Genomic DNA, 27,307 nt, shown 5'->3' on the forward strand with positions numbered 1-27,307 from the left:
CATTGCCCCACGGACTCATTCTATGTATAAAAAAATAGCCTCTCTCTCTATATAAGCCTTGGTAGCTTTAATTGGTTTTTAAAACTATTGTTTCAAATGACCATCTTTGCAAATAATTCCTAAATGCTGTGCTATTGCAATTATACAATAGGCTTTCCAGTGTTTGTCTGAGGGAAGTAGCCTAAATTGTGTATATTATAGAATACAATTTTAGCTTCTTCTAATGCAACTATCTTATTAAACATCATGTAGGCTATACTGAAAAAAGAAAAAAACAGAATGCTGTGTTGTGGACATTATTTAGCCAGAGTATATATATTGTGGACAGATTTCAGCTTGGAGACCAATGCGATAACAGGTGCAAGGTTTGGAAAGGTTTGTCTATATTGTTAAGTGGGTAATATCAATTTTTCTAGCTTTTAAAATATTACACTGTCCAAGCTGTCATTGTCCAATACCTCTGCAAGTGAGTATGGTGGAATAATTATTCTATGGGCGTTTAGGACAAGAAGTAGGAAGTCAAACTAAGAGGACAAGTCAATGTGCCAATGCATTCTTTTTGTGGTCCCCCAGTGACTTGAAGTTTTTCTAAATGGGCCAAGTAATGCCCTCAGGGTGCCAGTCTTTGTCTCCAGTGCATTGGTCTATGAATGATTGGTCTATGACTGAATAGGTTGACTGGCATTGAGCTATGAACTGGTTCGGATTTAGTCACTCACACACACACACAAACACACTTGCCTCAAGCAAGTGGCTCTTTGGAAAGCCGATTAGATACTGCTGAAATTAAACCGACATGAATTGGATCTCTATACTCATGGCTGACTCACAGCACAGGAGTGCTTTTCAGTTAGACATTACCTCCAAGGTCTGATTGCTGCTAATTGTGCTGTAATGATTGTGGTCTGCAGTCTTTATTGTGCCGAAAAGCTCCCCCCTGCCAGAATCCCCCCCCTCCCTTCGCATTAGTCCCCCCTTCAAGCAAGTCGCAGCAATGAAGAATTGAGTGTGTGCGCGTTCACGCGAAGGGGAGGAGAATTCTGGAAGGGGGAGCTTTTCGGCACAACACCGGCACTGGTGGAGAAAGTTAGGATATGTACCTGGGTGGTTCTTGAAAGTCAGGACACTCCTTGACTGGCAGGGAAACCTTTATTATAGATTTTGTAGCATTATTTGAGATTAAAATGTACATTTACCAACTGGTTATCAGGAAAAATATTTGTTCTGTGAATTTTCTAAATACTTATTAAATTCCATGTCGGCTCTGACTGGAAATGACATTGACCGGAGCAAAGGATCCCAATTTCAAACTCTCCAAATGGATATTAAGTGAAAAGGGATCTTATGTAGTTTCTTGCAATAGCCCTATCTGAGTTCAAAGAATATTTATTCCAAAATGTGGTCAACTCCGTTAGATTTGTCTAGTATCCTCAATGAATAATACATGAGCAGGGTCAGCTATACCATAAGCATGGACCCCTTCATGTCCTCATTACGTTTAAACTCAGCAAAAAAAAGAAACGTCCCTTTTTCAGGACCCTGTCTTTCAAAGATAATTAGTAAAAATCCAAATAACTTCAAAGTGAAGTATTTAAACACTGTTTCTCATGCTTGTTCAATGAACCATAAACAATTAATGAACATGCACCTGTGGAACAGTCGTTAAGACACTAACAGTTTACAGACGGTAGGCAATTAAGGTCACGAAAGAGGCCTTTCTACGGACTCTGAAAAACACCCAAAGAAAGATGCCCAGGGTCCCTGCTCATCTGCGTGAACGTGCCTTAGGCATGCTGCAAGGAGGCATGCGGACTGTAGATGTGGTCAGGGCAATACATTGCAAAGTCCATACTGTGAGACACTTAAGACAGCTCTACAGGGAGACAGGACAGACAGCTGATCATCCTCGCAGTGTAAGACCACCTGCACAGGATCGGTACATCCGAACATCACACCTGAGGTACTGATACAGGATGGCAACAACAACTGCCTGAGTTACACCAGGAACACACAATCCTTCCATCAGTGCTCAGACTTTCCTCAATAGGCTGAGAGAGGCTGGACTGAGGGCTTGTAGGCCTGTTGTAGTAAGGCAGGTCCTCACCAGACATCACCGGCAACAACGTCGCCTATGGGCACAAACCCACCGTCGCTGGACCAGACAGGACTGGCAAAAAGTGTTCTTCACTGACGAGTCGCGGTTTTGTCTCACCAGGGATGATGGTCGGATTAGTGTTTATTGTTGAAGGAATGAGCATTACACCGAGGCCTGTACTCTGGAGCGGGATCGATTTGGAGGTGGAGGGTCCGTCATGGTCTGGGGCGGTGTGTCACAGCATCATCGGACTGCGCTTGTTGTCATTACAGGCAATCTCAATGCTGTGCTTTACAGGGAAGACATCCTCCTCCCTCATGTGGTACCCTTCTTGCAGGCTCATCCTGACATGACCCTCCAGCATGACAATGCCACCAGCCATACTGCTCGTTCTGTGCGTGATTTCCTGCAAGACATGAATGTCAATGTTCTGCCATGGCCAGCGAAGAGCCCGGATCTCAATCCCATTGAGCACGCCCGGGACCTGTTGGATCAGAGGGTGAGGGCTAGGACCATTCCCCCCAGAAATGTCTGGAAACTTGCAGGTGCCTCGGTGGAAGAGTGGGGTAACATCTCACAGCAAGAACTGGCAAATCTGGTGCAGTCCATGCGGAGGAGATGCACTGCAGCACTTAATGCAGCTGGTGGCCACATCAGATACTGACTTACTTTTGATTTTGCTCCCCCCCTTTGTTCAGGAACACATTATTCAATTTCTGTTAGTCACATGTCTGTGGAACTTGTTCAGTTTTTGTCTCAGTTGTTGAATCTAGTTATGTTCATACAAATATTTACACATGTTGAGTTTGCTGAAAATAAACGCAGTTGACAGTGAGAGGACGTTTATTTTTTTGCTGAGTTTAGTGCAAAAAGACAACCCATGGTCTGTTAGGTTCTCTACTTTTGTTTGACTTAAACAAATATTGGAATCTCCACTGCCACATTTAATTCGGTTTTAGAGTTGTAAAGCAACTGAGGAAAAACAATCGCTACTTTGTATTCCATTTGAATTATTATGTATTCCATGTTTTATTTGTCAATACTGTAAGACATCAACTGTCAGATTTTTGTCTAACATCAACTCATTAAGAGTGCTGATAGTTCTGATAATGGTTATAAGGGATTTTCATGTGAATACTTTTCAATATTTTACAAATGTTTGTATTTAACTTGTATTTTTAGAGGCAAAAATATGTCTGTTTTGAGTATCTTATCAACTCTGTCAGTGGATTGTCAACTCCTTCACTGATGGCTAACCCCTTTAAGATTATTATTATTTTTTTAGGGGGGGGGGTCAATATTCTGGAAAAATATTTTAAGTACTGTTCTGATGCTTAAACTATTGAAGTATTTGATGTGCTAGACCTAAGGTATAATGCTTGCTTTAAATGTTTTGTTTTCTAAATCTAGAAAAACATGTCCTGTAGCATTTAATAGTGCTATAAAACAAAAATACATTTTGGAGATTTGTATTACATATTTAAATAATCTGTTAGAATTAAACAAACAAGGCCTTTAAACACTTGTTGGGCAATAATTGTAAAAATGAAATGCCTTTTCTGGTGTCTGACGGAGTTGAGAGAAATCCAGTTAGTTGCATTTTATGAAAAAAGTAAAGAATAAGGTTGTGGTGGAATAGCTGATACTTTAGTCTGTCAAAAATATATATTTCATATGTTAATTTTAAGGAAAATATTTGTGGGGAAAAATGTCAGATTGTCCAGTCTTTCAATAGTCTGACCCACACAGTTCTCTTTATGACCATAACATAAATTCAGCCAAGTCCTGCAGAAAGGACAGGGGGATTCTGTTATTGATCTAACATATTCATACTTCAAATCCTAATCCAATATCAATCAGTAGCTAATGTTCTTTATTGGACCATTAAATATTTTACATCAAAAAACAAACGTGTGTTTGTAATTGGATAATTGCAATTAGTATCGCCCTTTTTCACTCTGCTTCAAAACATTTGATGCCTACTGAACACACCCCTTCCTACACTCATCAGTATCAGTTGTGATGGTTTATGGTTTTGTGTTGACTTATATCTCCATCTGCAGATGGGCCTATTCAGACATGTTATGAGAACAAAGGTAAGAGCAGAGTAACTCTGATGGATATTTTCATTATGGAATATTATCACAAAGTAGGAAGGACCTGTGAGGGTAATGATGCATTTTAATATTTCATCACTACAATCTTGATTATCATAATGTTGATTTGAGATGAGAGCTCCTTGTTCTTCAGCAGCACATGTTACTACTCCAGGCATGAGTACAGTACACCTTGGGAACATGTATTTTGTGTTGCTTTAAAGTGCTTTGAGATTATGTAATGAGTAGTGCTATAAAAGTTTAATCAATTATTTTGCGTGTCCTGTTTCCATGGTCACCGTGCTGTCTTCCCTCTGTATTGACTGTCTTGTATTTCTGATATATAGCCTCAGTAGTTCCAGTTACGGTTGCCAAGGTTACATGCATAGGGCTGTTGGCAGGCTCACTAGTCACCTGGTAGCAAGGCCTGGCCAATCGATACCTATGTAGGCCAGGCCAGCTAGTAGAGCGCAGACCTCACCTGGCTGTGTCTGACTGTGTGATGATCCAGATCTAATTTCACATAGAACAGCAAAAGCTCTAGGGAAATCACATGAGCTAGTGTGTGGGATTCATCATGCCTGAACACAGCAATGCCCTGTATTTTAATCATGGTCACGAAATGAATTATTTTACAATGCTACTTGTGTAATTACAACGTTACTACACCTGTATAATTTAATTTGATTGTTCCCTGATCTCCTCAGTCCTCCTGATGTCCCTCAAATGAGCACAGGAAAATCACTCTAATTGGAGGTCTGGAGATGTGGGGGAACACAAAACACACACAGCAGAAAGAGAGAAGCTATGGTGATCAAATCAAACTGTATTTGTCACATGCGTCGAATACAACAAGTGTAGACCTTACCGTGAAATGCTTACTTACAAGCCCTTAACCAACAAGTGTAGACCTTACCGTGAAATGCTTACTTACAAGCCCTTAACCAACAGTGTAGACCTTACCGTGAAATGCTTACATACAAGCCCTTAACCAACAGTGTAGACGACAGTGAAATGCTTACTTACTAGCCCTTAACCAACAGTGTTGACCTTACAGTGAAATGCTTACTTACTAGCCCTTAACCAACAGTGTAGACCTTACCGTGAAATGCTTACTTACAAGCCCTTAACCAACAGTGTAGACCCTACCGTGAAATGCTTACTTACAAGCCCTTAACCAACAGTGTAGACCTTACCGTGAAATGCTTACTTACAAGCCCTTAACCAACAGTGTAGACTACAGTGAAATGCTTACTTACAAGCCCTTAACCAACAGTGTAGACCTTACCGTGAAATGCTTACTTACAAGCCCTTAACCAACAGTGTAGACTACAGTGAAATGCTTACTTACAAGCCCTTAACCAACAGTGTAGACCTTACAGTGAAATGCTTACATACAAGCCCTTAACCAACAGTGTAGACTACAGTGAAATGCTTACTTACAAGCCCTTAACCAACAGTGTAGACCTTACCGTGAAATGCTTACATACAAGCCCTTAACCAACAGTGTAGACTACAGTGAAATGCTTACTTACAAGCCCTTAACCAACAGTGTAGACCTTACCGTGAAATGCTTACTTACAAGCCCTTAACCAACAGTGTAGACCTTACCGTGAAATGCTTACTTACAAGCCCTTAACCATCAGTGTAGACGACAGTGAAATGCTTACTTACTAGCCCTTAACCAACAGTGTTGACCTTACAGTGAAATGCTTACTTACTAGCCCTTAACCAACAGTGTAGACCTTACCGTGAAATGCTTACTTACAAGCCCTTAACCAACAGTGTAGACCTTACCGTGAAATGCTTACTTACAAGCCCTTAACCAACAGTGTAGACCTTACCGTGAAATGCTTACTTACAAGCCCTTAACCAACAGTGTAGACCTTACCGTGAAATGCTTACTTACAAGCCCTTAACCAACAGTGTAGACCTTGCCGTGAAATGCTTACTTACAAGCCCTTAACCAACAGTGTAGACTACAGTGAAATGCTTACTTACTAGCCCTTACATTTACATTACATTAATGTCATTTAGCAGACGCTCTTATCCAGAGCGACTTACAAATTGGTGCATTCACCTTATGACATCCAGTGGAACAGTCACTTTACAATAGTGCATCTAAATCTTAAAGGGGGGGGTGAGAGGGATTACTTATCCTATCCTAGGTATTCCTTAAAGAGGTGGGGTTTCAGGTGTCTCCGGAAGGTGGTGATTGACTCCGCTGTCCTGGCGTCGTGAGGGAGTTTGTTCCACCATTGGGGGGCCAGAGCAGCGAACAGTTTTGACTGGGCTGAGCGGGAGCTGTACTTCCTCAGTGGTAGGGAGGCGAGCAGGCCAGAGGTGGATGAACGCAGTGCCCTTGTTTGGGTGTAGGGCCTGATCAGAGCCTGGAGGTACTGAGGTGCCGTTCCCCTCACAGCTCCGTAGGCAAGCACCATGGTCTTGTAGCGGATGCGAGCTTCAACTGGAAGCCAGTGGAGAGAACGGAGGAGCGGGGTGACGTGAGAGAACTTGGGAAGGTTGAACACCAGACGGGCTGCGGCATTCTGGATGAGTTGAAGGGGTTTAATGGCACAGGCAGGGAGCCCAGCCAACAGCAAGTTGCAGTAATCCAGACGGGAGATGACAAGTGCCTGGATTAGGACCTGCGCCGCTTCCTGTGTGAGGCAGGGTCGTACTCTGCTGATGTTGTAGAGCATGAACCTACAGGAACGGGCCACCGCCTTGATGTTGGTTGAGAACGACAGGGTGTTGTCCAGGATCACGCCAAGGTTCTTAGCGCTCTGGGAGGAGGACACAATGGAGTTGTCAACCGTGATGGCGAGATCATGGAACGGGAAGTCCTTCCCCGGGAGGAAGAGCAGCTCCGTCTTGCCGAGGTTCAGCTTGAGGTGGTGATCCGTCATCCACACTGATATGTCTGCCAGACATGCAGAGATGCGATTCGCCACCTGGTCATCAGAAGGGGGAAAGGAGAAAATGAGTTGTGTGTCGTCTGCGTAGCAATGATAGGAGAGAATAGGAGAGGGCCTAGAACAGAGCCCTGGGGGACACCAGTGGTGAGAACGCGTGGTGAGGAGACAGATTCTCGCCACGCCACCTGGTAGGAGCGACCTGTCAGGTAGGACGCAATCCAAGCGTGGGCCGCGCCGGAGATGCCCAACTCGGAGAGGGTGGAGAGGAGGATCTGATGGTTCACAGTATCGAAGGCAGCCGATAGATCTAGAAGGATGAGAGCAGAGGAGAGAGAGTTAGCTTTAGCAGTGCGGAGCGCCTCCGTGATACAGAGGAGAGCAGTCTCAGTTGAATGACTAGTCTTGAAACCTGACTGATTTGGATCAAGAAGGTCATTCAGAGAGAGATAGCGGGAGAGCTGGCCAAGGACGGCACGTTCAAGAGTTTTGGAGAGAAAAGAAAGAAGGGATACTGGTCTGTAATTGTTGACATCAGAGGGATCGAGTGTAGGTTTTTTCAGAAGGGGTGCAACTCTCGCTCTCTTGAAGACGGAAGGGACATAGCCAGCGGTCAGGGATGAGTTGATGAGCGAGGTGAGGTAAGGGAGAAGGTTTCCGGAAATGGTCTGGAGAAGAGAGGAGGGGATAGGGTCAAGCGGGCAGGTTGTTGGGCGGCCGGCCGTCACAAGACGCGAGATTTCATCTGGAGAGAGAGGGGAGAAAGAGGTCAGAGCACAGGGTAGGGCAGGGCAGTGTGAGCAGAACCAGCGGTGTCGTTTGACTTAGCAAACGAGGATCGGATGTCGTCAACCTTCTTTTCAAAATGGTTGATGAAGTCATCTGCAGAGAGGGAGGGGGGGGGGGAGGAGGATTCAGGAGGGAGGAGAAGGTGGCAAAGAGCTTCCTAGGGTTAGAGGCAGATGCTTGGAATTTAGCGTGGTAGAAAGTGGCTTTAGCAGCAGAGACAGAGGAGGAAAATGTAGAGAGGAGGGAGTGAAAGGATGCCAGGTCCGCAGGGAGGCAAGTTTTCCTCCATTTCCGCTCGGCTGCCCGGAGCCCTGTTCTGTGAGCTCGCAATGAGTCATCGAGCCACGGAGCGGGAGGGGAGGACCGAGCCGGCCTGGAGGATAGGGGACATAGAGAGTCAAAGGATGCAGAGAGGGAGGAGAGGAGAGTTGAGGAGGCAGAATCAGGAGATAGGTTGGAGAAGGTTTGAGCGGAGGGAAGAGATGATAGGATGGAAGAGGAGAGAGTAGCGGGGGAGAGAGAGCGAAGGTTGGGACAACCAACAGTGTAGACCTTATCGTGAAATGCTTACATACAAGCCCTTAACCAACAGTGCAGTTCAAGAAGAGTTAAGAAAATATTTACCAAATAAACTAAATTAAAAAGTAACACAATAACATAACAATAACGAGGCAATATGCAAGGGGGTGTGCGGGGGTCCATGTTAGAGGTAATTTGTACATGTAGATAGGGGTGACAATGCATTGATAATAAACAGCGAGTAGCGCAGTGTACAAAACAAAGGGGGGTGGGGTGTCAATGTAATTGTTTGTTGGCCATTTGATTAGTTGTTCAGCAGTCTTATGGCTTGGGGGTAGAAGCTGTTAAGGAGCCTTTGGGTCCTTGACTTGGCACTCCGGTACTGCTTGCCATGCGTTAGCAGAGAAAACAGTCTATGACTTGGGTGACTGCAGTCTCTGATAATTTTATGGGCTTTCCTCTGACACCGCCTATTATATAGGTCCTGGATGGCAGGAAGCTTGGCCCGAGTGAGGTACTGGGCTGTACACACTACCCTCTCTAGTGCCTTCGTCAGATACAGAGCAGTTGCCATAGCAGGTGGCGATGCAACCGGTCAGGATGCTCTCGATGGTGCAGCTGTAGAACTTTTTGAAGATCTGGGGACCCATGCCAAATCTTTTCAGTCTCCTGAGGGGGGAAAGGTTTTGTTGTGCCCTCTTCACGACAGTCTTGGTGTGTTTGGACCATGATAGATAGTTGGTGATGTGGACACCAAGGAACTTGAAACTCTCAACCTGCTCCACTACAGCCCTGTTGATGTTAATGGGGGCGTGTTCGGCCTGCCTTTACCTGTAGTCCATGATCAGCTACTTAGTCTTGTTCACATTGAGGGAGAGGTTGTTGTCCTGGCACCACACTGCCAGTTCTCTGACCTCCCTATAGGCCGTCTCATCGTTGTCGGTGATCAGGCCTACCACTGTTGTGTCATCAGCAAACTTAATGGTGATGGTGTTGGGCTCGTGTTTGGCCACGCAGTTGTGAGTGAACAGGGAGTACAGGAGGGGACTAAGTACACACCCGAGGGGCCCCAGTGTTGAGGATCAGCGTAGCAGATGTGTTGTTGCCTACTCTTACCACCTGGGGGCGGCCCGTCAGGAAGTCCAGGATTCAGTTGCAGAGGGAGGTGTTTAGTCCCAGGGTCCTTAGCTTAGTGACGAGCCTCATGGGCACTATGGTGTTGAACACTGAGCTGTGGTCAATGAATAGCATTCTCACATAGGTGTTCCTTTTGTCCAGGTGGGAAAGGGCAGTGTAGAGTGCAGTAGAGATTGGGTCATCTGGGGATCTGTTGGGGCGGTATGCCATTTGATGCACATGAAGTAGTAACTTCACCCTGATTCCAAACACCTCACAGATTGCAATAGATTTCCTGTCTGAATACTGCAGTGAGAGTAGTATGTGTCTACTGCCAATGTTTTTTGCACACTTTTATAATAAAGTAAAGATGACACTTATGAGTAAAACTTGCCAATATTTGCAACTGTAACATACTGGTATGTTATTTCAAGATGTGAGTGGCCATTGCTATTTCCAGTTGAGTTAAGATTGTCACAGTCTGCTGGTGAAGCCTTGTTCTTAGTCCATGTCTAAATATATCATTCTATCAGATTACTCTCATCGTATGTATTTTCATTTCAGGACATTGACTTGATTTTTTTTTCTCTTCCAGAGCTGAGTTGGAGACATGGCCTTTGTGTTGAGTCAACCTAACCATGGGTCTCACTGCCTGGTAGTGTGTGGGTGCTACTACTAACAGAATTGAACATGGCATTTGGGCCATGTCTGGCATGACGATGAACATGTTTAAGGTTGAGTCAGACTACATTAACTGCACCATCAGCCATGAGATCCACCAGTACCTGTTCTCTGGAGCCTACATCCTGGTCCTTCTGATCGGCGTGCCCACCAACGCCTTCTCCCTCTACCACGCCTGGCTGCAGCTGAGAGCCAAGAACGAGCTGGGGGTCTACCTGCTCAACCTGACCATGTCGGACCTCCTCTACCTGGCCTCGTTGCCTCTCTGGCTGCAGTACATCTTCCAGGGAGATGACTGGAGCCAAACGGAGTGGCTGTGCCAACTGTGTGGCTTCCTGCTCTATGAAAACATCTATATTAGCATAGGGTTCTTATGTTGTATCTCTATAGACCGTTACCTGGCCGTGGTGTACCCGTTCCACTTCACAGCATTCCGGAGCATGCGGGCAGCTACATTGGCCAGCGCGTTCATCTGGCTGAAAGAGATTGCCGTGGGCGTGGTCTTTTTCAGACACAAGGAACTAAGCACTGACCGCACCAACCAATCGGTTTGCTTTGAGCACTACCCCATGCAACCATGGGAATATCCAATTAACTACTACCGTTTCTCCGTTGGTTTCCTGTTCCCCCTGGGCATCCTTTCCGTGTCGTATTTCAGAGTCCTACGGGCAGTCAGGAAGAGCACTGGCACTCAGAGCGCCCAGAAGACCCGCATCAAGAACCTGGTGACCAGCACCATTGTCATATTCCTGGTATGTTTCTCTCCATACCACGTGTTCCTGCTGCTGCGTACAGTCTTTGAGAGGGACTGCCCCTTCATCATCAGTATCTTCAACTACTATCACTTCTCCCTGCTGCTCACCAGCTTCAACTGTGTGGCTGACCCGGCGCTGTACTGCTTCGTCAGTGAGAGCGCCCAGCAGGGGATCCAGCAGGCCCAGGAGGCCTGTACCCAGGCTCTCTGCTGCAGCTGCCACAGGGGACAGCATAGCCCTGTTACCGCCACCACCACGGGGACAGACTCCAACGAGGTGGCCACCTCCAACGAGAAGGGGACAACAACCGTCACACCGCTGACACAGAACCAGATGATCTATAATAATAATATAATATAATATATGCCATTTAGCAGACGCTTTTATCCAAAGCGACTTACAGTCATGTGTGCATACATTCTACGTATGGGTGGTCCCGGGGATCGAACCCACTACCCTGGCGTTACAAGCACCATGCTCTACCAACTGAGCTATCTAGCAGTAATATAAATAATACATGGGTTTTATAAAGTTCTTTGGAAGGACCTAAAGATGCTTGAATAGTAGTCTAGGAGCTGGAACCAGATTTGGATAAGAGGGATGGTGGGAAAGATACTGACAGTGACATGGAACATTCTGCAATGAGATGTCATTTAAAAAAGTGTTATAGCAGTGCTACAAGAGTGTTTTAATAAGGTAATGTTTTTTGTTTTTAATTTTTACAATGCTTTCTTTTGAGATAGTTTTGAACTCAAGACTAACTCTATATAGGCTAGCAAATGTCTTTCTGTAACATTTTGTTTCTATCTCTCATCACATTATTTAATATGAATTCTCAGGGTTTCAAATCCCAGACGGTGATTTCAGGAGTGACTGACTTCATACCTAATCAGCACAGATCAGACATATCAACACGTGACCTAATATATCTCTATCGTAGGTCCTCTACGATTCTTGGGTTAGATTCTTGCTGCTCAATATCTGTGAATCGCTCGCATTTCAGGGGTATGTAAAGGATTCCTCAACTTAGCTCAGATTCATAAATGACACTGTGTGGAAAGCATAAACAAAAATACATACAAACAGTGAGCTCCAAATGTATTGGGGCAGTGACAATTTCTGTAATTCAGCACTTTGGATTTTAAGTCATACCCCACCAAAAATGATAACCTCCCCAGTTTATTTTTATTTATTTTATTTCACCTTTATTTAACCAGGTAAGCTAGTTGAGAACAAGTTCTGATTTGCAACTGCGACCTGGCCAAGATAAAGCATAGCAATTCGACCCACAACAACACAGAGTTACACATGGAATAAACAAAACATACAGTCAATAATACAGTAGAACAAAAGAAAACAAAAAGTCTATATACAGTGAGTGCAAATGAGGTAAGTTAAGGAAATAAATAGGCCATGGTGGCGAAGTAATTACAATATAGCAATTAAACACTGGAATGGTAGATCGGCAGAAGATGAATGTGCAGGTAGAGATACTGGGGTGCAAAGGAGCAAAATAAATAAATACATACCAGTATGGGGATGAGGTAGGTAGTTAGATAGATGGGCTGTTTACAGATAGGCTAAGTACAGGTGCAGTGATCTGTAAACTGCTCTGACAGCTGGTGCTTAAAGCTAGTGAGAGAGATGCGAGTCTCCAGCTTCAGAGATTTTTGCAATTCGTTCCAGTCATGGGCAGCAGAGAACTGGAAGGAAAGATGACCAAAGGAGGAATTGGCTTTGGCGGTGACCAGTGAGCTATACCTGCTGGAGCGCGTGCTACGAGTGGGTGCTGCTATGGTGACCAGTGAGCTGAGATAAGGCGGGGCTTTACCTAGCAGAGACTTGTAGATAACCTGTAGCCAGTGGGTTTGGCGACGAGTATGAAGCGAGGGCCAACCAACGAGACCGTACAGGTCGCAATGGTGGGTAGTGTATGGGGATTTGGTGACAAAACGGATGGCACTGTGATAGACTGCATCCAGTTTGTTGAGTAGAGTGTTGGAGGCTATTTTATAGATGACATCACCGAAGTCTAGGATCGGTAGGATGGTCAGTTTTACAAGGGTATGTTTGGCAGCATGAATGAAGGATGCCTTGTTGCGATATAGGAAGCCGATTCTAGATTTAATTTTGGATTGGAGATGCTTAATGTGAGTCTGGAAGGAGAGTTTACAGTCTAACCAGACACCCAGGTATTTGTAGTTGTCCACGTATTCTAAGTCAGAGCCGTCCAGAGTAGTGATGCTGGACGGGCGAGCGGGTGCGGGCAGCGATCGATTGAAAAGCATGCGTTTAAGAGCAGTTGGAGGCCACGGAAGGAGAGTTGTATGGCATTGAAGCTCGTCTGGAGATTAGTTAACACAGTGTCCAAGGAGGGGCCAGAAGTATACAGAATGGTGTCGTCTGCGTAGAGGTGGATCAGAGAATCACCAGCAGCAAGAGCAACATCAGAAAAGAGAGTTGGCCCGAGAATTGAACCCTGTGGCACACCCATAGAGACTGTCAGAGGGCCAGACAACAGGCCCTCCGATTTGACACACTGAACTCTATCAGAGAAGTAGTTGGTAAACCAGACGAGGCAATCATTTGAGAAACCAAGGCTGTCGAGTCTGCCAATAAGAATGTTGTGATTAACAGAGTCGAAAGCCTTGGCCAGGTCGATGAATACGGCTGCACAGTAATGTCTCTTATCGATGGCGGTTATGATGTCGTTTAGAACCTTGAGCGTGGACCAAATACATCACTTTTTACTACTTTATTACAGATATGAGTGAATTTGTCGTCTGAAATGTGGCTACTATGTACAAAAGGTGCTGTAATTTCTAAACAGTTCACCTGAAAAGAATGCCTTCAAATTAAAGCTGACAGTCTGCTCTTTAACCTTTATAGTCATTGTATCCTTTCAAATCCAAAGTCCTGGAGTACAGAGCCAGAACAACAAATGTGTCACTGTCCCAATACTTGTGGAGCGGAGCTCACATAAATGCATACATTGGTTAAGCGCCTTAACAGAAATTCATTCATTTTGAATGTTATGTTGTTTTTATGCATTTCTGAGTGATGTTCTATTGATTCCCGGGTCATTTCATGTTTTAATGTGTATCTGAACTATTGCTGTTCAAGCAGGCAGAAATACCGCCAGTATGAAAAGTTATGCATCATTTAAAAGTTCTATATCTTGAAAACTTGATTTCTGACAGGCACAATAATGACTATCAACAGTGGACCAATTAAACAAATACCAAAATATATATTTGAAGTGGATTATTCCAGCTCAGTAGTACCCCAGAGGTCCTGACTTACTTGACTTCTTTGTGGAGCATAGGTCGATCACAATGTTCTCCACCACATTCTCTTTCCCAGGGGCCTTCTCTGCCTCTATTAAGGATGTCTTAGTTGGAACAGCCCCATGACGCTCCCATCCCCATGTCTTCCCAGGCTGTGTCCTGGCCACACAGCCTGAGTATTTCCAGGTTAAACGACCCACAGGAGGACCAGCACAGCTGACCTCTCTCACCTTTCACACTGCACAGATGTTCTGCTGCATTTTTCCCCTCCTTACATTGGTATTATTACCTTCTAAGTACCAGTTCTTCCCAAAGCAGAAGAACATAGGAAAAGAGGCTTTTCAATGGTGAATGAGGCAGTTGTAAATCACCTAAGGATGGAGTGGTTGTTCTCAGAATGATGATGAATTGGAACATGTAAGGCAAACAGATATCCAGAGCTCATAAATCATGGGTGAATAACTTCATACAGTAGGAGACTGTGTAACAATAGTGTTGACTCATATGTCGCTATCAGCCCAGGGTCTCTAATGTTATCAAATATTGTATGTATATGTATGCATGTCACTTTAACCACACAATAAGAACATATTATATAGCTGTTGAGTAATGTTCAAAGTCTATTTTTGTAGATATGTCTAAACCAATTCATGGGTTTAATGTTCTCTTCTTGTTGAATTCTTGCTATTTGAAAGATTTGCTTTGTGGCCATGTGGCCTTGGTTGACGTTAGCAGTGACACACTGTATTCAGTGATGCAGGAAATGCATTCTTGTTGCGTAGGATAGTTGCTGTTACGTGACTTTTATTCTACTTCTGCTGAAGTTATGAACCCTTGCTGTTTTTCTTTTCACTTGGTCTTATTGGAAATGTTCTCAGCACATCTCTCATATTTACAACATCAATATTAAAATGCTGCCATAATGTGTCAGGATTCTTCTGTAGAGTTACGGTATCTTCCTCTGGGGTTGTGTTCTCTGGAAGAGAGGGCTTTCCTGTATTTGTTTCTCCAAGATTTGATGCATTCATTTGCATCTGATTTAGATTGCTCATCTGATATGTCTTAGGCATAAAACAAATTGTCTTGTGTGTTCTCATTTTTCACACTTTTGCCACCGTGTAGGAGTTTGAGGCAGATACAACTACAGCCATTCCTCTATCACGTCGACCATCTCTCTCACCTGTGAAGGAGTCGTCTCAGAAACACCCAGTTGGTTAACTTTGCCCTGGCAGTTGGAATTAGATTCCAAATAGAACTACACACTCAAACACAACTAATGCATCAAACTCCAAACACACTTGAAGCAGAACCGTGCATACACACACACGGCTCAGTGGGACTAGAGTTGAATTGACACTAATTGTCAGCGTCCTGTTTTTGTTGGGCTGAACCAGAGCTCCACAGATAACAGTTCAGTTCTGCATTTTAACATTTATTTTATCAAGTAAGCAACTCATTAATTCCATCATTGAGTAATGCTAAACATTCTCAGGTGTAACCAGTCGCTAGCAAAGAAAAAGCCTTGGTTTGTTTATTAACCTAGCAACAGAAGCCTCTTTGGACGACACTAACTTTACTTTGGCTGAACCTAGAAGGAAAGGGCTTCATTTGGAAAGGTCAAACCTAATATCATTGCTTTCTATTATATCCATGTTAGATAAGAAAACCCTAGATAAACAAACTGTGTGACATAAGGACTAGAAGCAAGAGTAGGAGCATAATGTTGGATTTAATTATTTGGCTGGAGAATTCAATATGTCTTCAGTCTTTGCAGGGTTGCCTGAAACCATACCATGTGTTTGTCAAACAGTGTTGACGGTAAGATGTGTGTGTGTGTGAAAGGTTGTTTTAGACAGATCTGTGAGTGACCTTGGCTGCGGAGGGAGGAAGTGAGGGAGAGAGAAGGTGGGATATTTAGGGAGGGTGGCCCCTAGCATGGCACACACTGGCACTGATAGTAGATTAAATCATGTTTCAGTGGAATCTCTGCGTCTAATCAGATAACAGCACTTTGATTACTTTTCAAATGAGTATTGCATGATTTAACAGTTTATGTAGTGTATTAAAATAATCACAAGTGACTATGATTTTGAATACAAATGTCATTACCACCATTAATATTAGTAAGACAGTGTGTGTTGAGTAACTTTCAACAATATCTCTGAAGAATTACAGAGGGTTTTTAGGACACAGGTTTCAGTGGTACTCTGCTCTTAGCAAGTGTTTTGCTCACCAACACATAGCTAAGGAAGACAAACAGTTACCAAGCCAGTATTTCTGGTGTGTAAAACACACAGACCCCTCTGACTTTTATATGGAAGCTGGAGACAAAGTGTTAATAGAATAGCACAGTTGGTAGTGTGCCACAAAGGCAGTCAACTGTCCCTGAGAGCAGTCTGCCTTCGGATCTGTGCGTGCGTGTCTGTCCATTGTGCGTGCGTGACTGATTCTCTATTTGGTTATATTAATATGGTCCTACTAATCAACACAAGATGATTTTACTAACAAAAAAACAAGATATTTGAGAGATTGGGAATTGTGGTATTCAAGGTCTATATCACAAACTAAAAACAGTTTAAAAAATATAGTTCTAATCTAGTGCCTTGTTTATAATAGAATTAAGATCACAAAGCTATAAAATCAACTTGGTTTATGGCGTTGTCTGATATCAGGCTTTAGCTTGATAATATTATAGTAACATAATATATGAAACTTTTATCCAAAGGAACTTAGTCATGCATACATACATTTTATGTATGGGTGGGCCCGGGAATCGAACCCCCTACCCTGGCAGTACAAGCGCCATGCTCTACCGACTGAGCTACTAAAGGATAAAGGTTTTTAATTTATGAAGTCCGGGAGCAATTAAATATACAGCTGCAGGCAATTCACAACTCCAACTCCACACCTCATTTCTCAGTTTGATCCAAACATGACAGCCTCAAACCCAATGCATTTAGCAAGGCTGCCATGTACTGTAATATCGTGATCAGGTTCCATGCAATCAGATGATTAATTATGTGAGATAGTATAGGGTTTTGCAGTGTAGTAGCTTTTGGCTCGGGTGGTGCTTCCACCTGGTCACAGACCAAGGACCATCTCCAATCGTTGGGGGAGGTGGTGTGGTGGATAGGGAGGAGGAGGGGATGCAAATGACAGCAACGGCATGATATTTTCACTACTCTGCGTGGGTTGGTGGTGTGTTCACTACTTTGCATAGGTGGTAGTTTGTAAGGTGTAGTTTCACTTTCTCTGTGAGGTGCGGTCCCTGAGCTTTATGATGAGGTCAGAGTGTGTGGGGTGAAAGGTCAGGCCGTCCACCTCCATGCCCAGGGTTCCTGTCTTTCCGCTGCGGACACCATGTTGCACCAGGATGGACAGCATCTCCTCCTCCTGTGGCATGGCAAACAGAGACCGATGACACAGGTTTAAATATAGCAGACTGTTTCTCAAACTGGTCCTCTGGACCCCCATTAAGTCCACATATATGTTTAATTGCAACACTACCACACCCGATGTAACTAGTGAACTATTCAACAACAAAAAAATCTTAACTGACTTGCCTAGTTAAATAAAGGTTGAATAAATTAAAAGAATTGACACACAATACCCCAAAGACAAGGCAAAAACAGGTTATAGACATCTTTGCAAATGTATTTAAAATAAACTGATAAAACATTTACATAAGTATTCAGACCCTTTACTCAGTACTTTGTTGAAGCACCTTTTGGCAGCGATTACAGCATTCCAATGACACTACAAGCTTGGTACACCTGTATTTGGGGAGTTTCTCCCATTCTTCTCTGCAGATTCTCTCAAGCTCTGTCAGGTTGGATGGTGAACGTCACTGCACAGCTATTTTCAGGTCTCTCCAGAGATGTTTGATCGGGTTCAAGTCCGGTCTCTGGCTGGGCCACTCAAGAACATTCAGAGACTTGTCCCGAAGCCATTCCTGCTTTGTCTTGGCTGTGTGCTTAGGGTCGTTGTCCTGTTGTTGTAAGGTGAACCTTTGCCCCAGTCTGAGGTCCTGAGAGCAAGATTTCATCAAAGATCTCTCTGTACTTTGCTCTGTTAATCTTTCCCTTGATCCTAGTCTCCCAGTCCCTGCCACTGAAAAACATTCCCACAGCATGATGCTGCCACCACACGCTTCACCGTAGGGATAGTATTGGCCAGGTGATGAGTGGTGCCTGGTTTCTTCCAGATGTGACGCTTGGCATTCAGGCCAAGGAGTTCAATCTTGGTTTCATCAGACCAGAGAATCTTGTTTCTCATGGTCTGAGAGTCCTTTAGGTGCCATTTGACAAACTCCAAGTGGGCTGTCATGTGCCTTTTACTGGAGGAGTGGCTTCCGTCTGGCCACTCTACCATAACGGCCTGATTGGTGGAGTGTTGCAGAGTTGTTCGTCCTTCTGTAAGGTTCTCCCAACTCCACAGTTGAACTCTAGAGCTCTGTCAGAGTAACCATTGGGTTCTTGGTCACCTCCCTGACCAAGGCCCTTCTCCAATTGCTCAGTTTGGCTGGGCGGCCAGCTCTAGGAAGAGTCTTGGTGTTTCCAAACTTCTTCCAGAATGATGGCCACTGTGTTCTTGTGGACCTTCAAAGCTGCAGAAATGTTTTGGCACCTTTCCCCTGATCTGTGCCACGACACAATCCTGTCTCGGAGCTCTACAGACAATTCCTTTGACCTCATGTCTTGGTTTTTGCTCTGACATGCACTGTCAACTATGGGACCTTATATAGATAGGTGTGTTCCTTTCCACATGTCCAATCAATTGAATTTACCACAGATGGACTCCAATCAACTTGTAGAAACATCTCAAGGATGATCAATGGAAACAGAATGCACCGGAGCTCAATTTAGAGTCTTATAGCAAAGGGTCTGAATACTTACATAAATAAGGTATGTTTTTTAAAATGTTTAATACATTTGCAAAACCAATCTAAAAACCTGTTTTCACTTTGTCATTATTGGGTATTGTGTGTAGATTGATGATGTTTTATTTAATCAATGAATTAGACTGTAACGTAACAAAATGTGGAAAAAGTCGAGGGGTCTGAATTACAGTCCTAGTCTCACTGCAACCTGCTCATGCACTGTTTAACCATCACTTCGACGCTTCCCAAGTACTGTAATACAGATACTGTACTGTAAAGAATATTATGAGATGGCTTAAATGCTAGTTGTGAGTTAGTTGAGTTAAACATCTGTGTCAAGTGCTGTATACATCTCACAACACTGGGCATCTGTTCCTAAACCTATTTAAAATAAGCAGTGTTTTAAATTAAAAGGTTGGCTTGCAAAAGTATATGCTTTATCTATGGCTAGGGGCCAGCACAGATTGCCACATTTTGCTATAGATAGGGCATATACTTTTGAAAGCCAACCTTTTAATTTAAAACACTGCTTATTTTCAATAGGTTTAGGAACATATGCCCAGCGTTGTGAGATGTATACAGATGTATAGGTTAATGACACATTGGCTTTACTGGGGTTCTGAAGTGGTCTGGGAGTTCACCACGCATACATAAATGTCCAGAATGTGGCGGCCCGGCCTTTCTCTAGGGACTCTATCTGCACCTCACTATAATGATCTCACTGTGACAGTGGATGGCCTCTGCTCTGACCCCAAGCCTACGCTCTGCATGTAATGAAGCATAGATATACCTAGAGACATATAGACATAGAATTAGTTTGGCCTAGAGCCGGGCCTGGACATTCCTACCTTGACTACATCCCTGGCCCAGTTCAACTGATGTAAAACGCTTTTGATACAGCGGTGGTGTAAAAAAAATTGTGCAGACAAACTCAACATTATCATTTGTATCACAACCGTTACGTTGCCCTTACGTTGTTGTCAAATGTATTGTTCTTAAGTTGTACAGTGTGATCTAGGAACTACCGTACCTTGGCTACAGAGGGCAGGCTAGCAGCCCAGGCCTGGTGCTGGTCCTGGGTAGGTGGGTGAGGCTGGCCCAGGCCTTTGTGGAGGTACCGCTGGTGGATGGGACAGAGACTGAGGATGTATAGAGCACAGGCCATGCCGTAGCCTCCCCAGTTAGACACTCCTACAACCCAGAGACAGGTAGAGACGAAGAACAGGATGAGATTCAAAACAGTTTTACAACTTCCATTTTTCTCAGTCTCCCTCATACACCCTCTTAATGATGCTGTCTCATGATCTAATGAGATTTTTGAAATGATAAACACAAATGGTTATACACTGGGCGCAGATGTCAGTTCAACGTCTAGTTTTTCATTTACAATTGGTGATTTCAACGTGAAATCAACAAACAATTTAATGTCATTGGATTATTGTTAAAAGTTGGGTGAAAAAAATATATTAAATGCCCTTACGTGGTTGACTTTCTACAAATCCAAGCACTTTTTCACATTGATTCAACACCACATTTATTTAACCCTTATTTTACCAGGTAGGTTGACTGAGAACACGTTCTCATTTATAGCAACAACCTGGGGAATAGTTACAGGGGAGAGGAGAGGGATGAATGAGCCAATTGTAAGCTGGGGATGATTAGGTGGCCATGAAGGTCAGATTAGGAATTTAGCCAGGACACCGGGGTTAACAACATTATTCTTACAATAAGTACCATGGGATCTTTATTGACCAGAGAGTCAGGACACCTGTTTAACATCACATCCTAAAGACGGCACCCTACACAGGGCAATGTCCCCAATCACTGTCCTGAGGCATTGGCAATTTTTTTAGACCCTCCAACACCACTTCCAGCAGCATCTGGTCTCCCATCCAGGGACTGACCAGGACCAAACCTGCTTAGCTTCAGAAGGGTGGTATGCTGCTGGCACGGATGTTGAAACAATGTCGATTCAATCCGTTTTTGCCCAGTGGGTTGTCTCTCTTGTCTGCGAGTGTAAACTTCTCAACATCATAAGTTGGGCACTATATCAAGTTTAAGTATTGTGTGTGTAAAGTATTCATTGGAAATCTTACTCACTGAATGCTGTGTCAATACTCTATTGTTGTGTGTGTGTTGTCGGAGGTGAGCCGGACACTTTTTCTTCTCCTCTGGTCAGCTGAAGCAAGAAACTACTTCTGCTCTGACCGATGATTCATGGTGAGAGGATGTTGGTGAGAGCGTGTCTGACTGTTTCAGTGAGCATGTCTGTGGTGGTGACACTGTCCTGCAGTAGAATACAGCCTGACTATATGGAATGCAGTTCATAATACACAACCCTTGATCAAACCTGAGACAACCATCCTTCTGCCTGCAGTTATATCCCTTGGCCTGCAGAAGGCACTGGAGAATGAGCTCCAATCTGCTCATTGTAAATCTAAATGCAGTATCTAATAATATAATCAGGGTAGGAGAGTAACAAATTACATTTAGAAAGTAACATACCCAACCCTTAATATAATATAGTAAATAATCCTGTAAAGATGGTCGCTAAAGGCGATTTGAAACGTAAATAAATAAAGTCGAAATTAATACATAATTAATTCCCAACCTGCAGTGATGGCAAAGTCAGCAGCCACGTCACAGGCTATCAGGCTCCCATTGGGCATGTGTTCTCTCACTGCATCCTTCACCTTGCCCATGCCCAGCTCGTTCCCGCCATCTCCTATCCCTATTCTCACACACACACACACACACACACACACACACACACACACACACACACACACACACACACACACACACACACACACACACACACACACTTAAGTCTGTATTGAGACATGCATATTATTCTACAGATCTGTGTGCATAGCGGGTGGACCTTTCAGTAGCCTAGCTGAATACCAAACTCCATAGTATCTGTACCAACCTGTGGTGCTGATGCCAGGGATGGTGCTGGCTGTGGTGAATAGATCATCTATAGGGTCCACCAGGTGTTTGATGTTCACTCCTCTCATATTGTAGTAGTTCCCATCAGATGCTCTGCCACTGCGCTCTATTGCCACCAAGTGGTCAAACCTGAGCATAACAGACAAAATACTAAATTGACCCACCTGAATAGGATGGAGTGAAAGGTGTGCGTGTTGAAAGCTGAGGTCATCACCTGGGCTTTTTATGGTCTCCGTTATGACACAGGAAGTACAATGCTGAGTCTGGGCTGTTGCCTTGGTAACTGAGCAGTGGTACGGCTGTCTTTATCACACCTAGAAACACAAACAGGTTAGAGGTCAGCCAAATATATGGAGCTAAACTGACAGAATTCTTTATAGAGTCAGGGCTAGAGCACACGTACACATATGCCAAATCATGTACCTTTCTTCACAGCATCCTCCATAATCCTCTGATTCATCTCCAGGGCACGGTGATCCGTCACTATAGCAACCTCCTTCTGGAGGGCCTGGAGGGTGGCTGCTATGGCGATGGCTCCGGGGGGCCCGTCTGTCTCCTCAGGGGGGTTGTGTGTGTAGTGGGTGGGGAACCCCGTAGTGATGAGCACAGATGAGGAGTGGGAGAGGGACAGGCAAGACCTCAGCAACTCATCCTGGACAAACAATGCACGGATACCTCTCTCCCCTGGGTCCTCGCCAATGATCTTCTCCAGGTCTCGTATGCTCTGGACTACAGCCTTGGACGCCACACTGAAGTGCAAAGGCTGCTGGGAGATGGAGAAAGTCAGAGGGCATTGGTCAGGCTCAGGGGTGGATGTGGACCCAAAGTCAGATGAGTCCTGTCGATCAGTGAGGAACATGCAGCCTGGAGAGTGGGTGAATGCCAGTGGGGGCTCTGAGGAGGAAGAAGAATACTTTGTCAATGGGAAACCAACACTATATGTGTCTTGTTAGCCAGTTGTGCAGTAAGAAATATTACAACCAGACAGCCACTCACTGCAACTCTGGACAGCCTCCACACCAGTGACCCCACAGGCCCAGAATGCAGGTACATCTCCTGGGCCAAGGGCCACCGGGTCCCCATACTCCGGCCTGGATACGTCCTGGATCCCCAGCACAGCTGTGATGAGATGTTGCAGACTCAGACAGGATGTAAATTGCTAGAAAAGGCCTTTTGGTTTTCTACCTTTTGGTTTTCTACCTGGGTCCCCGATGTGGATGGGTCCTCCATGGGCCAGAGGGGTCAGGTGAGTGATCTGGGCCACAAGGTCCAGCTTCTCCTCAGGTACCGGTCTCATAGTCACCACCATAGGGCACTGGAACTGACCCACTCCTCTACACTGGAGAGATGTCTGCAGAGGGGACAGTGTATTAAAAAACAGGCCTAAATGATGTGCTTTACTCATTGTGTATATTGTATGTCTTGTCTCTTGAACTACGCATATGTTTGTCTCCAAATCAGAAATATAGTAATTACGAGCCTGTGAAAAAGAATGTCCTTCTTGGTGGAAAATCACTATATTCTGTTCTGTTGGCACAGTGAGTCGCTCCAGATTTCTACCTGGCAGAAACCCTCCTTCCCAGTCTCACCCTGAACATGCTGACATTACAGTTCTGCTCCACATTTCGGACAGGGACCCCAGCCTTCCACAGTGTCCTCTCAAAGCTGAAGCTACAGCCCAGGTAGAAGCTGACCATGTCCTGGAGCTGACCGCTGTAGGACATCAGGCTGGACACTCTGGATACCAGCAGGCCATCCTTAAACACACAGTACTGGGGACAGTCCACTCTGTGGAAAAGTAGATGTATAGAAATGCTTTTGATATTGTACTACTGATTGTTTTTGTTCTATCATTGTAAAGCAACTTTGGGTCCTTGACAGACAGACACAGAGAGACAGACAGGCAAACAGACAGACAGATGCAGCAAGAGAGCTAGGAATAGACTGGAGAAGCTGTTTGAATGCTATTTACTGTTGATCAAACAGAACTCGCATTGTCTAGTGAATAGGAAGTGGAAACTCCGTGGAAAATACTCTGGCACGGTTCCCTTTCCTGAGAACATGGACTAAAGCCTACATTCACACAACGCAGCCTGTTTTTATTGAAAGTCTCTGCACACACAGACAACAACACTAGCTTTACTGCAGTGTGAAAGGTTGGAAAACAATGGGGGAAGATGAATGGGTAAATGTCTCAGTTATAAAATCTACCCTAAACGCAGAGTCATGTCCTGGAAATAATGACATGAATACAAGACAGAGATTATCCTCAAGCGTTAAATCTACATGGCCACTCAGAACAGACATCTTTGCCCCAAGACATAAAAATGACCATCAAAGTCACAACTCTCTAGAGTTAGCATCACATGAATGCCTCCCTAGATTCAGGAATACCCCCCATAACAACATTAAATATAACCAATTCAAGATAGTGCAGTCTCTGTAGGCTTATTGTGTGATGTGTTTGTTGGTATCATGTATTATGTAGTGTCCGTGTTATTTGGTTGCATTTGTATTGTGATGGTTGTCGGATTTTGTTAGGGGTGTTTCAGTCAGTACCTGATGTCTGCGTCTGCAGCAAGAGGTGGACAGCCCCACTCCCCAGGCTGACTCCTGTACAGCAGGGGCAGGGGGCTGGGGTTGGCATGGCAGAATGCCTCGAAGTCATCTGCTAGGCTCTTATGGAGGATCACCACATTAGCCTGCTGGTAGCCTGTCAATCAGATGTTGATGATGAAAAGGAATATTGAGTCAGATCGTACACTGAATTGTAATGCATTGTTTGATTCAGATGTGTGCCTCTCTATAAAGACTGGGGGAGAGAAAGTGAGGAAGTTAAATATTTGAGCTTGTTCAGTGCAGTGAGGTTGCATTCAATAATTAACCATTACATCAAAGATTTTAACTGACAGCAGTCACACAAAATGTACTGGTCTGTAAGGTCTATAGAACAATATGTTACTTTCTTATCCTTTGTTGCCATCCTGAATGCCCTAAATGTAACCGTCACTCTGACGATACAGCTGGTTAATTTTTCAAGCAGTATTGTTGTGATATTTAAGCAATAAGGCACAAGGGTGTGGGGTATGACCAATTTACCACGGCTAAGGGCTGTCCTTAAATGTGACGTAACGCAGAGTGCCTGGATACAGCCCTTAGCCGTGGTATATTAGCAATATACCACAAACTCCCGATATGACTCATTTCTATTATAAACTGGTTACCAACATACTTAGAGAAGTAAAAATAAATGTTTTGTCATACCCGTGGTATACTGTCTGATATACCACGGCTGTCAGCCAATCTGCATTCAGGGCTCGAACCACCCAGTTTAAAATATGCTATATGTCATACCTACCTGCAGCAAGTCCAGAAGTGTTCTCTATGCCATGGTTTTTCTTACGGATCAGAGCCCTTAGCGCACTAGAGCTCATAACAGACTGACACTTAGACATCTCTACTGACCTGGCTCAGCTACTGTTGCCTCTCACCTCACTGCTGTCTACTAGAGGGTGCGCTATATTGGTTATTTTGCCAATGGGTAAAGATGTAGGCTAATCTCATTGACCAAACGCCTCCTCCAAATGCTTAGCCTTAGAATGGACGAGGTTTGATATCAGGCTACTGTAGTGACACTGGCCAGACAGATTTATATACTGAGTCAATGTGAGACTTCAAGTCTGGCAAGCGAGAGATACTACTGTAGCTGGAATTAGGTAATGGGTTACATATTCACATACAGCTAGGTGATGGAATCAACTTCCTAAACTAATGATTGACCTGGGTCCTCAAAATAGAAAACTGACATTTGCTGAAAAGATACATGTCTACTGTCTGTTTTCTATTGATTGGATTAGATCGATTCTGGTGACCAACATATTAAACTCGATGAAAGTGGAAGTGGTGTTACTTGGATGTCCTACCTGAGCACGGTCTAGTGGTGGTGGCATTTACACACACTAGTCTTTGCACTGGATACCGTTGAATTGAGTTGGCGAGTGACCTTATACCTTGCCACGCCTGAAACATGCTCAAACCTGAAATGAGAGGTAGGCAAAAAGCACACAGGCCTATTCAAAATGCATCTAAAATACTTTCTTTGGGGGTAATCAATCATTTCAAATCTGTGACATCCGAGTGGCTAGCTAATGCGATTCAAATTTGGCTGAAAAGTGTTGTAATAATTATACAAAGAAGTTTGAGTTTATTATGTAAGTGCAAAGTGGGAGGCATACGCATGCATCCTCTTTAACATGATACGTGTATAACCTATGCATACCATAAAATGTATGTTTACGAATAATGGTAGCACAAGATAAGAAAACATAAGCTTCTTCTCGATGTTTCACTGTGCATGGTGAAAGGAAGTGGAAAGCGCAAAGCAAACTATTTCTGATATAAACCGCTCTGAATGCATGGTATGAATGTTTTTAGAGTAGCTAATGAATATTCCCATAAGCGAATTTGGAAGAAAAAAATAATAATAATCTTGCAAATGGCAATACTTCCGATCAGTCCGTGCACTTCGTTTCCACTAGATAGCACAGCCACAAAGTCAAATCGTAAAGATTCCGAAACTAAACAAAACATATTTTGGGGTATTAATTTAAGGTTATGGTAAGGCATAAGGTTAGCAGTGTCATTAGGTTTACAATCATATTTTAAGAAGAGAAAGTGTAGAAATAGGCGGGGTATATGGCTGCGACTACTGACCTTGGGTGTTTTCATGTTTGGGTTTTCTTCTCGCGAGAATCTAGGCAATACTGGATCCGAAATCTCACGGTGTACCCAATTCCATAACAAAACTGAAGAGTGAGTAATAGATCTGTAATTTTCATTGAAAGCAAGTTTAAGAAGCGGTAGATCAGTTCAATGTGCGTCTTTTATATGCTTCCCTTTTTAAGTTTACTTATTTAGTATTTTACTTCTGGTTTTGTGCACCAGCTTCAAATGGCTAAAAATACGTTATTTTTCGTTATGTAAAATATATTTAGATATTACAATGACTCTACACTCTACTTGCAAGTTTTGCCACATAAACTGAAATTAGGCGAACTATTACAATTTTAGCAAACAGGAAATGGCAGCGCGATTAATGCATAGTGCATTTTAAACTTATTCCATCCATCATCCATAAGATATAATAAACAAAAATATAAATGCAACGATTTTACTGAGTTACAGTTCATGTAAGGAAACCAGTCAATTGAAATCAATTCATTA

At 43.8% G+C, this 27,307-nt stretch overlaps 2 protein-coding genes across 5 annotated transcripts; one reads left to right on the forward strand and one right to left on the reverse strand.

Moving 5' to 3' along the window:
• The first annotated feature begins 4,175 nt into the window (after nucleotides 1-4,175).
• Nucleotides 4,176-11,326, forward strand: LOC124046950 (ovarian cancer G-protein coupled receptor 1-like). The gene is made up of 2 exons (XM_046367701.1): nucleotides 4,176-4,191; nucleotides 10,126-11,326. Exon 2 carries the CDS (start codon nucleotides 10,235-10,237, stop codon nucleotides 11,324-11,326), a length of 1,092 nt encoding a protein of 363 aa, XP_046223657.1. The 5' UTR covers nucleotides 4,176-4,191; nucleotides 10,126-10,234.
• A 4,637-nt stretch (nucleotides 11,327-15,963) lies between these two features.
• dglucy (D-glutamate cyclase) lies at nucleotides 15,964-26,844 on the reverse strand. 4 transcript variants are annotated; one of them, XM_046367147.1, is made up of 12 exons: nucleotides 26,798-26,844; nucleotides 26,008-26,121; nucleotides 24,644-24,797; nucleotides 23,674-23,872; nucleotides 23,285-23,435; nucleotides 23,081-23,203; nucleotides 22,508-22,978; nucleotides 22,299-22,398; nucleotides 22,065-22,213; nucleotides 21,744-21,863; nucleotides 20,163-20,323; nucleotides 15,964-17,646 (listed from the first exon to the last, which is right to left on the reverse strand). In XM_046367147.1, exons 2-12 carry the CDS (start codon nucleotides 26,111-26,113, stop codon nucleotides 17,497-17,499), a joined length of 1,884 nt encoding a protein of 627 aa, XP_046223103.1. In that variant the 5' UTR covers nucleotides 26,114-26,121; nucleotides 26,798-26,844; the 3' UTR covers nucleotides 15,964-17,496. The 4 variants fall into 4 exon arrangements, 3 of the variants coding, with proteins under 3 accessions (XP_046223103.1, XP_046223102.1, XP_046223104.1); XM_046367146.1 differs by lacking the exon at nucleotides 26,798-26,844 and adding an exon at nucleotides 26,590-26,689; XR_006841032.1 differs by lacking the exons at nucleotides 15,964-17,646; nucleotides 26,798-26,844 and adding exons at nucleotides 21,233-21,419; nucleotides 26,590-26,689 and having other exon boundaries at nucleotides 20,190-20,323.
• Between the last annotated feature and the right edge of the window lie 463 nt (nucleotides 26,845-27,307).

Source organism: Oncorhynchus gorbuscha, linkage group LG10, assembly GCF_021184085.1.
Source record: "Oncorhynchus gorbuscha isolate QuinsamMale2020 ecotype Even-year linkage group LG10, OgorEven_v1.0, whole genome shotgun sequence".
NCBI classification, from domain to species: domain Eukaryota; kingdom Metazoa; phylum Chordata; class Actinopteri; order Salmoniformes; family Salmonidae; genus Oncorhynchus; species Oncorhynchus gorbuscha.